At 42.9% G+C, this 18,217-nt stretch overlaps 1 protein-coding gene across 1 annotated transcript in view; it reads left to right on the top strand.

Moving 5' to 3' along the window:
• The first annotated feature begins 7,730 nt into the window (after window positions 1-7,730).
• HTRA4 (HtrA serine peptidase 4) overlaps window positions 7,731-18,217 on the top strand; it is a 120,034-nt gene continuing 109,547 nt past the window's right edge. Inside the window, exon 1 of the mRNA XM_040346241.1 lies at window positions 7,731-8,830. Coding sequence (XP_040202175.1) covers window positions 8,383-8,830 — 448 coding nt within the window. The 5' untranslated portion in view covers window positions 7,731-8,382. The remainder of the gene's footprint in view (window positions 8,831-18,217) is intronic.

The following is an 18,217-nucleotide window of genomic DNA, read 5'->3' as shown; positions in this document are numbered from 1 at the left end:
GTTGTACGTCACCGCGTTTAAGAACGAGGAGGTTTTGAGCGTGTGTACGCAAAGCATGCTTGTCGAGTTCCTCGACAAGCCTAACAAGGAACTCGTCGAGGAAAACTATGTGTCTTTTCTGACGAGTTCCTCGGTCGTGTGTGGGAGGCCTGACAGTTCAGAATAAATACCAAAGGCAAAATTACAGTGGCAGCAGGATTGGACAGCAGAATGGACAGCAGAATGGACCGGGAGGCAGTGGAATGGACAGGGGGGCAGTGGAGTGGACAGGGGACATTGGGGTGAACAGGGGGGCAGCAGAGTAGACTGGGGGCAGTGGAATGGACAGGGGTGCAGTGGGTTGGACAGGGGACAACAGAGTGAACTGGGGGGCAGTAGGATGGGCAGGGAGCAGCAGAGTGGTCTTGGGGGCAGTGGGGTTGGACAGGGGGTCAGTGGGATGGACAAGGGGGCAGCGGAGTAGACAGGAGGGCAGTGGGATGGACAGGGGAGCAGCAGATTGGACAGGGGGGCAGTGGAGTGGACAGGGGCAGCAAAGTGGATTGGGGAGCTGTGAGATAGACAGGAGGAAGTGGGATGGACAGGGGGGACTGGGGGCAATGGGAAAGACTGGCAGTATTCAGGTGGCCAGTGGGGTGTACAGTGAGGAGATAGTGGTGCTCAGTGGTGGATTATATACCTGTCTTCTGCTGTCCCGTTCTGTAGGCTGTGGGCTTCTGTCTGGTGTTACAAGCAGTAGGTCATCAGCTGCACTTACTGCTCCTCCTGCTGGGCTCTTGTAAAGTCAGGAGATCCTGAGACACACAGACAGGGAGAAGATGGATCCTTTAGCTGCTGGTGGTCTGTCCTGAGAGGTGCCTGCCATTTTTGGGCCCTTAAAGTAGGGTGACCAGACATCCGTGGTTTCCGGGGACAGTCCCCAGATTGAGGACACTGTCCCTGGATTGAAGACACTGTCCCCGGACCAAGTCTGTCCCTGGTTTTGTCCCTGGATTGGAACAGGGTCTGGGGCAATTTAAAAGACAATCAGTGCAGAATTAATAAAAGCAAATCTGAATTACACACCTCCGCTCCGCCGCTCCTACTAGCTTAGGGGGGTCTATTTTTTCCATTATCTGTGTCCCTTTCTGATGATCATGTGCTGGTCGGAGCGGAGGGAATATTTCTTCAGTTTCGGGTGCATGTCCATTTAGCTCCGCTCACATGTTCTTCTGCCTTGGCTCAAGTCCCGGCCAGCCGCCTGCCTGCTTATCTCCTTGCCTTCCCTGGCGGAGTGATCTTCCTCCACTCCCCACCCAGTAGTATCCGGGGCCCGAAGCGTAAGACGTGACAGGCTGTGAGGCGGCGACGGGCAGAGAGTCGCTAATTGCCACCATTACTAGTAGAAAAGATGTCCCCGGATTTCATTTTAAAAATCTGGTCAGCCTTGCCTTGATGTGTAAAATCTGAATGTCAGTGAGGGAGGGCAGAAGCCACCAGTAATAAACAGAGAAATGCGAGTTGGCACTGTAATGGGGACAGAGATGAGGGGAAGACACATTGCTGACAGGCATTTGGGACATCTCACTGGCAAGTTTACTGTCAAAATGATGTGTCCGGGTGTCTGGCAGTCAGAAACCCAAACAGAGGATGCAAAAAACGCTAGTTGACACCATTAAATTGTTTACAATTTATTAAAATACTCAGTTAAAATCACAAGCATGTCATCAAATTCCAAATGCAAACCCCTTTCATAGTCTTAGCTCAGAGGAAGAGGACCCTCAAAACACGTTAGCTAGGCTGATGCTCTCTTTTTTTTGTCTCTAGTATTGAAGATTTCCCTGGTCAGAAGAGAACTACAAGGCCAAGATTGATTCCTATACACCACAAGAAATAAACAGTATCATAGGCGTACACAGGGCCGGATTTGCTCTCCCTGCCGCCCCAAGGCCAGGTTCTGCAATGCAACCCCCTCCCTGCCAACCAACCCCCCCCCCCCAAATCAACAGAGAATGAGCGGCACGGTTAGTTAAGATATGTTTTGTTTTGTTTTTTTACTTTATCGCTTTTTTTTTATTATTATTATTAGTAGTAGCTTGTCGCTTACTTTTTTTAATTTTTGTATAATTTTCTTATTATTTTTCTTATTCTTTTCTTTTTTATTTTATCAATTTAATTATTAATTCTTCTTATTTATTTATTTTTTTTATCAATTTTCACTTACCTTTTTTGCTATCACACAGGAGAAAACAATTCCCTGTGTGATAGCAATTGGAGGGGACATGTTCTCTTTATTGACCCTGTCACCTCCAAAACAGGAGTCCTAGCACTGTGCTAGAACTCCTGTCACAGCTGAGATGAGAAGAGCACAGCTCTCCCCTCTCTCTGTGTACATCGGCAGCAGGGACAGGAGACAGACTCGGTGGTCGGTGGGAGGACGGATTCTCGAAGACAGAGCCAGCAGAGAGAGGTATGTGGGGTGGGGGGAGAGGGGAGGACGGACGGTAGCACACATTTTACAAGTGATTTTGGCGACATCGCCGCAATCACTTGTTAACGAACGAGCGGATTCCCCCATAACTTACCGCCCTTAACTGTATGTTACGGGCGTCGGAGGACTCCATGCCACTGCCGCCCCTTGGCGCCCTGCCACCCCAAGGCCTGGCCTCAGTGGCCTTGTGGGAAATCCGGGCCTGGGCGTACAGCTCTTTATCCTTCTGTTGTCCTCAGTACTTGAGTGCTGGCATTTGTGTTGATTTTATATTTAGCAGGCACCTTCATCCAAGGACCATGACATGTTCTGTGCTAGGCACTACTTACATTCTTGATGATGTGCAGCAAAATATCCGACACAGATATCTGACTACATTTGGTCAAGATTTACCTTATGACATAAAATGGATATTTTGTGACCTCTGCCCAGGCCTCTCCAATGTTGGAGAACCCATAAAACGCTGGCCTTCTCTGCTAGAACCTCATGGCACAATTCAGTTTGTAGGATTGAAGTGGAGCTGTGTTATAGAAATGAGTAATACACACATAGTTTCTACCCTGCCCCAGGCTTACACTTCTTATCACCTGCTCTGCAAACGACATTTTTGGATAAATGTAGTTTTTCGGTAAGGAATGTACTAAACTATTTAAATCTTAATCTGGATTTTTTTCTAGCCTGAGGAGTTTACGCTGCAAGCAAGACAGAGAGGGGACTGGTGAGCGCAAAATGAAATAATTCTTAGAAGTAGGATCATTAAAATGGAATGCAGTATCTATCTATCTATCTATCTATCTATCTATCTATCTATCTATCTATCTATCTATCTATCTATCTATCTATCTATCTATCTATCTATCTATATCTATCGATCGTCAGTCAAAGTCCCTGAACCTAGAAGAAACCAGTGAGAAGATGTTGCGAGAAAGCCTGCGGACCAGGGCTGCCGATAAGGCTGTACAGTCAGCCCTCCTGTACTGGGCCCTGGCACCATCTGTTCGAAAGAGAGACCCAGGCACCCGATGAGCAAGATAGCCGGCTGTACTGTCTGATTGCAGACATTGATCCTCTTCTGTCTCCCCCTGCAGCTCTACCAGATTCTCCTCCTCTTTCTCCTTCTGCTGCACTGCAAGGGGATTGGTTCTAGCATATGCGCCCCTTCCATCTGCTGTCCAGGCCCCCCTGTGTGCCCCTTTCCCCAACAGCGTTTCCAACTTCTCTCCTCTCCTCTCCCACTGGCAGCTTTTGCAGGCACACAGGTGGATGTTTTGCGGATCAAGAAGGGGGAAGGGGTCAGAAAATATGTAATTTACCAACCCCTTCTTTTCCTGAATGAACACAATAAGCGATCGTTACCAATTACTCCTGTGTCCATTGATCACTGAAGCACCATAAACTGTGTTCACTATGCTTCAGTTTGTGAATGAGCAGGAAGCCTCACAGTTTTTCCTGTTCATTCATCTGTGCTGCTGAGTCTTCAGAGAAAATAAACTGATCAATCTAGGTCTTAAAGCGGTGGTTCACCCTAATAAAACATTTTTTTTTCTATCATTAAATTAGGCATAGTAGCGCGAGCTACAGTATGCCTGTATTTATTTTTTTAGTCCGGTACTCACTGTGCAATCCTAGCGAGACGATTCCGACTCCCGCGGGGAATGGGCGTTCCTATCCAGAGGCAGCATGATTGACGGCCGGCTATGGCGCGTCACGCTTCTCCGGAAATAGCCGAAATAGGACTTGGCACTTCACGGCGCCTGCGCATAGTCTGTGTGCAGGCGCCGTGAAGAGCCGAGACCTACTCCGGCTATCTTCGGGGAGCGTGACGTGCCATAGCCGGCCGTCAATCATGCTCCCTCTGGATAGGAACGCCCATTCCCCGCGGGGAGTCGGAATCGTCTCGCTAGGATTGCACAGTGAGTACCGGACTAAAAAAATAAATACAGGCATACTGTAGCTCGCGCTACTATGCCTAATTTAATGATGGAAAGTTGTCAATAAGGGTGAACCACCGCTTTAAGACTCCTTTGGTCAAAGGGGGGGCTCTGTCAGGTAGGCTGTATGGAGCCCCGGGATTTCTAACAGCAGCCCAGTTGCGGACAATGCATCGTTGGAGGGGAAGGGAGTATTGGAGGGTTATATTTTGCATTAAATGGACTCTGTGAAGAAAAAAAAAAAGAAAAAGAACTAACAGCAAATAAGCACTGGTAATACTTACCTGTCCTATTACCCATGTCTACTCCTAAGACCTCGTGCACACTGGGCATTTAGCCCCTGGTGCATGAGACTCCAGCATTTGGGTGAGGGCGGTAGAAAAAGGCTCACCATCAAACCCTACTGCCAACAGTCTGAAAGGCTGGATGGTACACCAAGCGGTACTAACTTGTAGGACAGTATGCATCCAGGGATAACTGCCCAGAATGCAAGCAGTGTGCGCTCCAACTATTTGTTCCTGTGTGCATACTGTCCTAAATGTTAATACTGCTTAGTGCATCATCCAGTCATAGCAGCTGGCAGTCCCTCATAGACTTTGACAGGCTACTGGCACTGGGGCTTCTGCCCAAACCTAAATGCCAGAGTCCTATGCACAGACTCATCCAGAGTTTATTAGACATATTGGGCTGGTGTCTCTGAATGATGGCACTTCACCCTCCAGATAGTGATCAGTGACTGCTACTTGGTTTTATATAACTATCTGCATCTGGTAGGGGGAATTGTTAAGCATAAAATGCCATGTGACTGAATGCCAGGATTTGAATGGAAGCTGATGATGGAAGATGTGAAAATATTCCAGTAATCCATGTCCTTTACGGAGACACCCACCTTTCACAGTGACCACCGACCAATGTGGCACCATGGCACACATTGCATGGCACACTTACTTTAGCCCCCAGGAAGCTGTCCCTGCTACGAAATGGCTAGCTGGGCTAGTGAAAGGTTCCCAGTCCCCCCATGTGTCTCGTATCATTAGGCTCTTCCAGAGCTGTGGCCACTGGCTGCCCTTGTAGCATGCTGTGAGTGTGTCGGATATCTGCATCCCCCACCACATGTTGTGGCTCCACCTGATGACTGCTATTTTACCAGTGGGAGGATCCACAGCACGTGGCGGGAGACACAAGCATCCAGCACACCCATGAGTGTAAAATGCTAAAGATTCTACCAGCTGCCAAGAGAATGAAGATCCAAGGCATTGGTGTCAGGACAGGTCAGTATTAACAGTGTCCTTTTGCTGTTTTTTTAATATAATTGCTTTTAAGGAGAACTCCACTTTTTAGAATAATTGATATAACGGATATAATTGCTACACACACCATTTTGAAATGTAACATTATTAAAAGTTACCATTCCATTTTAGTTTTTATCCATCAATAACTGCTAAAACTGTCAAGTAATAAAATGTAATTTTCTTGTAACTATGGCAATTTAGGGTACGGTATGCTGTGTATGTACAGAAAATCCCCAGGAATCACTGTTTTCGCTCGATTACTTCACTGATTTTCCTAGAAGTCTGAACTGTGCTTCAAGTAAAATTATAATCATCATATGCAAGGGGCACTTCGGTTTTGTTGCCATACTCTTTAAGACGGGAAGGCCAGGGCTTCTCCTTTTGTTATTAAAACTCTGAGCCAGCTCTAGTGGTCATAATAAAGGCAGTTTAAGGACGAGCATGGCATGGTGTACATCGATTTCAGGAGGGCTGACTCTAACCCCTTATCGTGGCTCTGCTGGTCAGAGACTTAAAGGATAAAACCAAAGGGTAACAGACACTTAACAAATAATGTTAAAGCAATGCAGACTCCATGCTTCTTTAATTAAAGGTTTGGCTTCCTTTAAACAGCTCATTCTCTGTGCAGAAATAGGCACTTTACATGTCCAAAAAATATTTGGAAGTAGTATTACTGTATGCCACGTACACACGATCGGAATTTACGATGGGATAAAATCCGATGGAATTTTCAGTCGGAATTCCGATGAAGCTGACTTCCATCAGTCTTGCATACACACTGTCAGACTAAATTCCGACCGTCCAAATCGCGGTGACGTAAAACACTACGACGAGCCGAGAAAAATTAAGTTCGATGCTTCCGAGCATGCGTAGACTTGATTCTGAGCATGCATGGGTTTTTTCTCTGTCGGAGTTGCACACAGACGATAAGAATTTTCTATCGTTTTATTTTTCCATCGGAAAAAAATAAAACATGTTCTATTTCTTAACACCAATGGAAAAAATCCCAATGGGGCCCACACACGATCGGAATTTCCAATGAAAAAAGTCCATCAGACTTTTTTCATCGGAAATTCCGATCGTGTACACGGCATTCGTATTAGCTTTTCCAGGGCCGACTTTAATATTGATTGGACCCTGGGCATACAGTTCTTCCTGAATCCACTTATGAACTATTTGCGGACAGTGTGGGCTCAAAGGGCAGCTGCTTTGTGCCCCACAACAATGACTGTGCCCAGGGCAGCTTCCCCTTTTGCCGTGTGTCAAAGATGGCCCTGAGCTTTTCACATAAAGTGTAACAATAATGATAGTAAAAACAATTTTTATGAATAGAACTAGGGTTCAATACATAGGAACTAAATGATGAGGTACAAGACTGGATCTCGGAAAAATTAAAACAAATTTAAAACAGTATTGCCTGTATTATTCAACCTAAAATCAAAGTACACAATCTAAATTGATGTGTCAGTAATTGGACCTCAATTTCATGTTTAATTTCACAAAAACAACAGCAAAAAGTTCACTAGATGTAGTTGGCTTGAGTATTTGTGATGTGCTGGTTTTATAATAATAATAATTATGAATTAATTATTATTAATTAGCATGATAACATCTTTATGATTTTCTTTCAGCTTTTATGTTCCTAGATATCCATATGTAAGATAAAACCAAGCTATTCACGTCCTTCTTATTAGTCATACAGGTACCTAATAGAATTGAGGAATGATTGATGATGATCTTGGCAGTCTGATGAAAGGGGTATGAAGAAAAATTGGACAATTCATTAGAGAGTTAAGAACCGCATACTAGAACTTTGTTTTACTTTAAAGTTCAATTCAGTGCCAACATTTGATTTATGAATAAATCTGAGATTCTTTTTCCTTCCTTTTCCCCTTTTTTTTCCATCTTTTTTTTTTCTCAGCAAAACTTGAGCATGACAAGGTGACGATGGGAAGAATTTAGGGGCTGGGTCTGCTTTGAGGTGGAACCACCTAATGAAGGGGCTGAGCAAGGAGGCTCCTGCTCAACTCCCAGCTCTGGCTATTAGGAGACAGGAACGCGCTGGATGTGCTGCTACTGCTGCTGCTGAATTCCATATCCTGAGGGGACTGGACTCTGGCTCCTACTGTCACGAATGACCAGTCTTTGCAGCTTGCCTTGCAGAAGGGAGGGAGAGGGAGGCAGTAGAGGAGAAAAGGGAATTAGAGAAGCCGAATGTAAAATGTGGAGTTAGTGATATTTTGAGTCTGTAGTTTTGCCTAGAAAAGGTGCTAACATTTCAAAGGTATTTTTCTTGATTGCTTTGTGCACTTGATATGTCTTAGGGTCATCAAAAGCATCTGTGTGCATTGGAGGTACAGTAGTAACAGTGGAACTAGATTTAGAGCATTACAATCTAGAAATCTTTGCGCATAGTCATTATAAATAATTGCTAAAGTCAATGAGCAGTTACGCTAGTAGCTTCTGAAAGGACCAGAGGTGGTATCGGAATATAGTAAATTACATTGTGTCTGTCTAGTGCTATGTAGAGTACATTGTCAAGAGTTCTTTTTGTATTAGGAGGGTGCTGTGGAGATAGAGGACACTTTCATGAGGCAAGTCTATCTGGGCTCCAGATCAGGGTGTTTGGTAGATATCTTTAGGATTTACAAAGTAAAGTTTGAACATTAGGTCTTGACTACATTTGAGAATGTCTCCATTATGGATATTGCTCCCTTTATTCCTTCTCGCTTATTCAACCTGCGCCCAGCCTCGCATTGCCCGACGTCAGACCTCCAACTGCCCCAGAGTTTGCGAGCTGTCCCGGTGCTCGAGGCCCCAGTCACCTTGTCAGGCAGGGGAAGTGAGAGACTCTTGTGGGTGCTGTCCAGTGTGCGGGGCAGGTGAGGGGGAATCCTGTGGGCAACGCGGTGGAGCTCCATGCGGAGAGGGCATGGAGTGTGTCCTGCCTGGGATCGGAGGAGCAGGTACAGCCAGGAGGAGAGTAGGGGTCTGTGTTTGCAGTACCAGTGAACCAGTGTGTGGAAGTGACGGGAAGACCTACAAGAACCTGTGTCATCTGAAAGCGGAGAACAGACGGGCAAGGCTTCAGAACTCCCCTCCTGCCATCCACATTCAAAAGGGGCCCTGTGATACAGGTAAGGGGTGTGTGCAATGGGCATTAGAGTGGGAAGGTCACAAAGGTTTCCATAGTGAGAAGGAAGGAAAGTTAGACTCATCTCTTCCTATCTACCTGCTTTACAAATCTGACCATGCCTTTGCCTAATGCGTATCTAAAGCCATTCTTTTTTTATAGATTTGATGTTTTTATTGCTAGAAAATGTAATAGGTAGCACTCCAAAGATGAGATTAGATGTAGTTCTATAAAGACCAACATTTCGGTATACAGAGGACCCTTTTCTCAAGAAAGTGACCTTCAAACATTGGTGTTTATGGAACTACATTCAATTTCCATCTTTATCTTTGAAGTTTTAAGAGTGATCTATGGTTTTTGGATTTATGTGGTACCACAATCAACCCCTAAGATATCTTTGGCACAATAGGAGTCAGTGTGGGATGCACTGCTGACATAAGGCATTTATTGCTGTCTGTGTCAGTGCTGGAGAGGGTCTCCGTCTTTTTGTCCTTGGGTTATTGTCACAAGGACAGAAAGTAATGGGAAAATTAAAAATGTATAGTTGTCACAGGAACAGGAGGTGAAGGTAAATCTTCTAATGGGGACAGTTGTTCTGGTGACTCTCACTTTGGAGAGATTTCCTGTTGTGTTTCTGGGACACAGACAGCAAGAAAAATCCTACTCCATCAAAATCTTTTTAAAATTGTCTCTAAATTTACTTTAAAGCTGGGTTCACAGAACGGAGCAGCTCACAGCAGGGGTCCGGTGCGTCTCCATTCACCATTTCAGGGCTGATTTCAGTCTGAATTCAGACCTGAAACGGACCAGGAGTGGCTCTTGTGCGAATTGCACAGGAGCCCCGTGTGTCTTTTGGTCCGAATTCAGCCCAAAATTCAGGCTGAAATCGGACCTGAAACAGTGAATGGAGACTCACCGGACTCTTGCTGTGAGCCACTCCGTGCTGTGGTGTGAACTCAGCTTTAATGTAAATTTAGAGCCAATTTATATATTTTTTGATGGAGTAGGATTATGGCTTAAGAAACAGCCTTTCCTACTGGTATCTACAAATATAGATATATTGGTACACTAGGAATTGTTATGCATATTATGATAAGATATATTATGTGGAACCATATAAATATTTGCATATGTACAGATGAGACCTGGATTTATTTACTAAAAGAATACATTTTCAATGTCAACCAAAAACAAAAATTGGCTTTTGGAATGTGACTTGTCCTTCTTAGATGAATTCCTGTAAAGCGACTTGTACACAAACCTACTGGTCTGCCTTCCCATCTACTGGTGGGCAACCTATCTGGTCTTCCATAGTGATGGGCAGATGTGGCAGTATTAAGACCTCAAGACAGTCACTGACCAAGCATATAGTTCATAGGTACTCGCTATTGTATCTCACATCTTTTATGTTACCTGAATGATGTCTAAGTGGTAAACTGTTAAATATGTACGTTGAGAGGAAAGGAGTAAGTGCATAGGTCCTAAACAAGTCCACTCCGTATACTGTATAACATGCGTCTTAAATTGCTGCATTTGTACAATGTGTTAGGAAATAAAACATACCTGTAGAATGGTGTATATTTTAAATAGCTATGCATAAGTAAAGGTTCTATAATTATTTCCCACAAGAGAATAGATGATTATTTGACATGATACTGTACTTTGTTTTAGCTTGTTGTAAGTCTGTTTTAACAACTTAAAAATATGCAACATCACAATCTCTAATATTCGGAACTGCCAGTCTGATTTGGAGATATAATTGTCCTATATACTTGTCGTAGAAATAGGAGTCACCGTCTTTTTAGCACATTATTCCCGCCAATCTAAAGCAAACCTTCTCTGTTTATAATGTTCATGTGTATGGTCATCTTGCATTTTAGCTTTTGCATAATGTGTTAGTATATAACACATACCTTTTAGCTGGTGTTATTTACTAACTAAGCACATTGCGCGAATGCAAAAAAGTGTCCATTGGCCTGGAATAGACAAGAGCAGAGAAATACATAAATGGTGTCTGTGGAACACAGAAGATTTGGTGATTTTAAAGCATTTTAGGGCTTTTGAAGCTTTCAGGAAGAAAGTATGTCATGACTGGTTAGGCTGGTTTAAAGTAATCATCCATGGTGAAACAGTTCCTTCCTAAAATAGGTCATCACAAATCCAAAACACAAAGGTTTCCTTTTTCCCCCGGGTCCAATTGTACACCCATGTTGGCTGGTTAATAGCAGATAAAGTTTAAAAATACAGTCATTTATTCAAAACGTCACAATCAATATACAGCATTATCACGTTTTAACCTTCTGGTTGCTATACACCCCACTACAGGGATGGACTGGCCATTGGGACTACAGGGAGTTTCCCGGTGGGCCAATAGCTCAGTGGGCCGGCTTCAGTGACAGCGGACTGCCGCCTCCTCCGTTACTCTGTCTCTCCCTCCCCGCAGCGCTCACCTGGGGGGAACAAAGAAGCAGGGGGAGGACCAGAGGATCAGGGGGGACGACAGGGGAGCATGGGGGAAGGGGACAGACAGCTGACTTAACAGCTATGGCCTGGGAGTTTCTCACTTCTGCCTAATCTTGTCCCATAAGGGGGGGGCACTGAACTGTTTCTTTGCCCTGGGTGAAATAATGTCTAGCTTCCCCACTGGTACTGCCTAAAAGAGTACGAGTACCAGCCCTTCTACTCTAATAAAGTAGAACGGCTCGTGGCTAGTGAAGGGGGAGAGGGGGCTTGGGTGGCCGGGGGGGTGCGGAAGTTGTCTGGCCGCCATGGGAGAGACCTGTCAAAATCGGCCAGTCTGAATGAAGTCCAGGGCCAAATTTCTGTCCCAGTCCAGCCCTGCCCTACTATAGAGGGCATGGTTTCCATACGTTGCATTGATGATTGTCAACGTGACTGAAATAGTTCTATGTTAGTTTTAAATATAGGCTGTACCTGTGCTTTAAATCAATTGTTGCAGATTCACATTGAGTAGGGGCATTAGGAATTATTTATACAACGCCACCTACTAAATTTAAAAAGAGGAATAAATCCCATTATTTTTTAATTCGTGATGGAAAAAATGACATAAATACTTTCTGTTAAGGAAAACTCTGCTGTGCTTTGCAAAGATAATATAAATTGGCCTAGGTTCACACTAATTATTTTGAGTTTTTCAATGCATTTCTTTATTCCTTTTTTATGCACAAAACCCTGTCTACTAATACCTAAATTGCTTGTGACAACTTTTCTCAGCCTGTTTAGCACATACAAACCCTTGAAATTACTTTGTGGTCTAATGGAACCCCTGATAATTACCACTTATATCTACGAAACGTATGAAAATGGTCAATAGGAGGAATGCTCTGTATATTTGTGGTCAGTTGGAAGAATCCCCCATTTCATATGACTAAAAGATCATCGGTGTGTCAGTCGTAATGAATCTGATGAAATGTATCATTGCTAAACAAACCCTGGAGGAAGCCTGCTTGAGAAAGGCTGGTTTATAAGGTGTGGTGAGCTGCAGGACCTTGGTTGGGGAAGCAGAGTTTTCTGCTTTCTCAAACACTGGCTTTATTTTTAAGGCCATTGAAAAAAATATCCTTCCCACCGAATTGCCTAAGAGAGTGATATTATTACAAGAGAACATGTGACCTGCCTTATAGAACTTCCTTTTTCATTTACTTACACAATCTATGAATAAAGCTGACTGCTGAGAAGGTAAACACGGGCGCCATTGATCTTATAAAAAGCGTTCTCATTCTGATATTCATGTACATTGATGTGATCTAGTATGGCTTTGCGGAGAAGTTGTGATAGGACCAAGGGCTAACTTGCCTATTACTAAAAAGATTGTATTAGGAGAAAGATCTACTATTGAGTTATCCATGCAAATGTTATTGTGTAAATATTACTTGTGTGGGTTAGTAAATGCAGGAATGTTTTGTGTGCTTCCATATGGATTTCTGCACTGGTGGGCTGCTTAAAAGACCTCACATCAGTTGTCTTAATGCAGCCTGAAGGACGGAAGATAGTGGCACACCACAGTGAAGTCAAAATCTTAAAAGTTCTTTATTGTCACCATGCCAGAGAGGAAAACAGGAACATAGTTGACGCGTTTCACACGAATCACTCGTGCTTACCCATAACAGGATTATGCCACCATCGTCCTTAATTCAATTGCATTTTCAGTGGCAAGTCAGTGGTGAGCACCTGCAGCGGTCAGCAACTCACTGATTGCCTGAACGGTGTACACATTGTGGTTGGACTAATGCGGCCTGTAAAGGGCCACCCAGAAAGAAACATCACAGTGACGTGGGTTTGGGATTCCGTATTTTACAAGAGAAAGGTATACATCACATTATAGGATAACATTAGGGTAATACCAAGCCATACATCTCCATAAACGTACAAAAATAAAGACAACTATCACATCTGTTAGGAAATCAGGACCTACTGAAGTCCGTGGTTGCGGTGAGCCTAACCACATACACAAAGGTATTAAAATATTAACACCATGGTACTTGCCAAAATAAACCAGCCTATGGTCAAGTTAGCCACTTTATTGTAACAGTAAACCGCCGAGGCACAAGGTGACCTTCACAGCTAAGTTTCAACAGGAGACCCCTATCCCATTGGCTGAATACACACTCCACAGTCTTGTGCGCTGGCATAATACATGGCTCCCGACCTCCTCCAATTGAAGGGGATGACATTGCAACCTGAAAAAATAGGAGTCAGGTTTGGGATTCTTGTCTATTCTATTCTACAACCAGATCGAAATGCAGACAAAAGTTTTTTTTTGGGGGGGGACTTTTAGCGAAATTGCAGCCTGGTAAGGTAATATATTTCCATCCCTATCAATATGAAAAGAGATCACAAGCGAGCGAACAGCAACAAGGAGGGGGTGGGACTTTAGATTAAGTACACGGTTGCAAGTCAATAATTGGTGGGTAGATAAAATATTTAATGAAGCATAAACAGTGGTTGACAAAAAGTAGTAACACTGGTAAACAGTAGTTAACATACAAATGACTAATATCATTTGGAAAAACAGTTGGAATAAGTAATAACACTGGTAATATAAAGCATTGCTAAGTAAAATAAAAGACCACCAATATTGTAGCTAGGTAAACATATATTGCACGGTAATGTCTGCATAATCTCTGGCCTCAATGTTCCTGTATTAGAGGATAAGCCATTAACACAATGGGAATTGGTAAATAAAAAGTGGCATTATATAGCTTGACGCGTTTCATGGTTTTGGACCACTTATCAGGAGCAGGCACGCCATGATTCTGTAATTAAAAGATGTATAATTGGTCGGACAAAATAAACATGAATACAGGGGGGGGGGTATGGTTGGAACCCCCCGAGGAGCATGTTTACTCACTAAAATCCGTTTGTAAATGGTGAAGGGCCGAGAGTGGTGAGCCATATGGGAACATTACAATCGGGCGCTGAGGCGGGCAACCAATCGGTGGTGACCAACACAGGCACCTGCCAGGGAGACACAGGACAATGGGGCACTCAGGAGAGGTGAATAGTGAATGGACCAACCAGATGAGATGTCTATGGAAGAAAAGACTCCTTGTTGCTCGCTAGCCTGTTCATTCTCTTGCGTTCTCTTTTCATACAACCAGATCTAGATGAAGGGTGGCCTTGCTGAGAGGCGGTGGAACAATATTTAGGTGCATATTAGATCTACCTTTGTGTCTTCTGCGTGAATAGAAGGAATTAAGTGCCAAACATTCAGCTCAAATGCCAACACAGTACCAAATGCGTTTGGAGGGCCAAAGAATCCCCCTTCATCAGGCATTGGGCTAGGATTGCTAGAATTTCTGTACGGACTGTGGTGAAATCCCCTAAAAAGGGATCTCCATCGGAAAATAGACAATTGGTGAAAAGCTCACCAAGCAATGGTGTAATGGTACTGTCTGTTTTCATCCAGTGGAATCATCGCCCTACATTGTATTCTCCAAGTGGCAGAAGTCAAGTTGGCAAAGGCTACTATCAACTTGCATATAAGGATAGCCATTTTTGAGTCCAGCGCCTCATTTCTGTTTGGGTTTGTGTCTTCTGAAAGTTCTGATGAGACTAGGTTTTAGGCCCTTTGTTTTCCTTTAGCACATTTCACTTTGCATCAGTCCTATAAGAGTTAGTGGGATAAGCCACCAAAGGAAAATGGGGAAACCTTTGGCACCCAGGAGGAGGTTGTTTCAGATTCCAAAGGTTGATCTTCTCAGGGCTTTTGGAGCGTTCCTGCTCCACAGATCTCATTAGAGCTTTCAAACAATGGTTGAGGAGGTTGGGGAACAGAGATGACTGTAATTTATACACTTAGCTCAACATATGCTCTTTTGATCCTTCTTCCTTATCATTTTGCATGGGGTATATTTTTAGTTTGTAGTTTTGGGTGCATTTAGCTTTTAAAAGTGTCAGAATTCATTTCATATCTGGAACATACAGTACATACACAAAATTTTTAATTTGTTTTGGCCAAAACCCAAAATACTTGCTTTGTATGTAAATAATAGTAACACCCAAAATGTGGTTGATGTGGGCATGAGGAGTCATTTCTTTACTGTTACCCCCATATTTAAATGCAAAATACATCCAAAAAAACTACCAATAGTCAACCCAATGTTCACAATATATTAGGAAGTTACATTTTTTTATTGATCATTTAATTGATCCTGCGAGTAGTGGCCAGCTGTTGTTTTAGTTGACTGGTGAGATATATAAGACAGGACAGGTAAAATATGAGGAAATAAGGGGTTCATTGGGGAGATCAAAGTGAAGATAGTGCAAACAATGCATAACAATAAAAAAGAGGGTTGCCCATAAATAAAAGCAGTTTTTACAGTAAAACAAACTGTAGATATTTTTTAGAACAAATAAGCCTTTCCTTTGGTGATATGGTCTTGCAAAAATAATTACAAATTCTATGAAATCCATAGACAAAACACACAACAAAATATAAAATAAATATACTTTTAATCCACTTTGATCAGTATTAATTTAAATGGTGTTACTGTAAAAAGTATAAATATCATTTTATAATGTGTTTCTTTCAAAAAGGCAATAACATTATGATCCTGGTACAAAGCATTGTTGTTTACAAATCAAAAAAAGTATTTACCAATATTTATTTTTTCTTAGGCCCTTTTCACACGATAAGCCCCCTGGGATCTGACTGTCCGTTTTTCAGGCGGATCCGAGTGGGCGACCTATTGACTCCTATGGGCAGGTGGATGTCAGTGGAGATGTGTCCCCTGACACCCGCTTGCCATCTGATCCACTAAAATCAGACGTATGGAGATATGTTCAGCCAATCGTCTGGCGGATCAGATTGGATGAGATCTGATGAAAAAGGACATGCTTTCCATTTTAGTGCCACCTCCCCATATAAATCAGCGAGGCTTTGACAAGTCCCTCCCCACTCAGTGAGCAGAGAGGGACCTGTCATCTGCCGGCTCAGCGGAGATCAACGGAGCGATCCCCCACTGAGCTGGCGGACTCCGCTGAGCGGATTCACCCCGTGTGAAAGGGGCCTTACAATTTTTAGTTTTTTTTTTACTGCAACACTAAAAAAAAATTATCGAACAAAATAACTAAAAATGTAAAAAGTTTAAAGTTTATTAAAAAAATAAAATTATAGTAATAATAGGAAAATAATAGTTAAAGGGAAAACGTTAATAAGGAATTAATGAGGGCTGATAAGGGGAAACTAGGGGTTGAAAGGGGTTTAAATAGGAACAAACTTTATTTAAAAAACCTGAATCGTGCTGAAATTGCGGCAAAACGCAACTTTAAAAATTGTGTGAAGCTTGTCACCCAAAAAAGAGCAGGAGCAGCCCATTGATATGAATATGCAAGATACGTGTAATCGCATGAAAATCGCTTACACAAAATCGTGAAGTGTGGATGTGGCCAAAAATTAAATAGACTGTGCACTCTGTAAGTGCAATTGCAAATGTAAATGTACCGGTAAATGTAAATATGGTAAAGCTTCACTTTGTAAAGAATATCCAATCAGGTGCAAGAAAAAAAAAGCATTTATTCTTGCACATGATTGGATAGAAATCATCCAATAAATCTTCTTCCCTTGTTTTAACTTTGGATAGTTAGGCTCGATTCACACTAATGCATTTTTTATGCATTTTGCAGAAATGCCGCGTACACACAATCGGAAATTCCGACAAGAAAACTGTGGATTTTTTCCAGACGGAATTTTGCCTCAAACTTGTGTTGCATACACACGGTCACACAAAATTCCAATCGTCAAGAACGCGGTGACATGCAACACTACAACGAGCAGAGAAAAATTAAGTTCAATGATTCCGAGCATGCATTAAATTGATTCCAAGCATGCATGTTTTTTTGCGCCTCGGAATTGCATACAGACGATCAGAATTTCCTACAAGAACTTTTACCGTCGGAAAATTTGAGAACCAGCTCTCAAATTTTTGCTGTTGGAAATTCCGTCAGAAAAAGTTGAAAATTCTGATCGTGTGTATGCGGCATAAAACTAAAACAATTGCAGAAGACTAAAACTAAAATGCCATTTTAGTCCTAAGACTAAAGCCCCATACACACTATCAGTTTTCCTGCAGGTTTTTCTCTTCAGGTTTACCAAAACCATGTAGTGCAAGGGCCTGCCTGATTGCATACAAATTGAAACTCTTATGCCGCGTACACACGATCGGTTCGTCTGATGAAAACGGTCTGATGGACCGTTTTCATCAGACGAACCGATTGTGTGTGGGCCCCATCGGTTTTTTATCCATCGGTGAAAAAACTAGGAACTTGTATTTTAAATTATCTGATGGTTAAAAAAACGATTGTCTGTGGGTACGTCCATCGGTTAAAAATCCACGCATGCTCAGAATCAAGTCGACTCATGCTCGGAAGCATTGAAGTTGGCATTTGTTTGGGGAATGGAGCAGAGGATTTAATATATTGGGGAGTCAGTGGTGTATGGAGACTTTTGGGTGTACTTGCTTTTCAACTTACAAGCTGTTATTTTGCTTGGATGTCTCAGGAGAGTCATTTTGGCCCCCCAATATTTAAAAATGGTTTATTGGTGGAGGGATTGTGTTTAGCAGCTTAATGCACAAACCTAGGCTTTGTGGAGCCCACCACAAGACATTCTAGGATTGTGTTGTTCCTTAACTATTCAGCACACATCTGTGAAGGTGCTATAATGGTGATGCCAGAGCAAATTGACAGAGGATGGAGGTTGCTCTTTAAGAAAACATTAAGTTAAAGGGGTTTTCAACCCATTTTTTAAGTTTATTAAAAGTCAGCAGCTACAAAAAGTGTAGCTGCTGGCTTTTAATAAACTGACACTTACCTGCTCCAGCGTTCCAGCGACGCGCCAGCCGGGGGTCCGCTCCTCTCCCCCCCTCCC

This window comes from Rana temporaria, chromosome 3 (genome assembly GCF_905171775.1).
Source record: "Rana temporaria chromosome 3, aRanTem1.1, whole genome shotgun sequence".
In the NCBI taxonomy this organism is placed as follows: Eukaryota; Metazoa; Chordata; class Amphibia; order Anura; family Ranidae; genus Rana; species Rana temporaria.
Note: the sequence above shows the minus strand (reverse complement) of the source record. Positions and strands in the feature narration are given on the sequence as shown.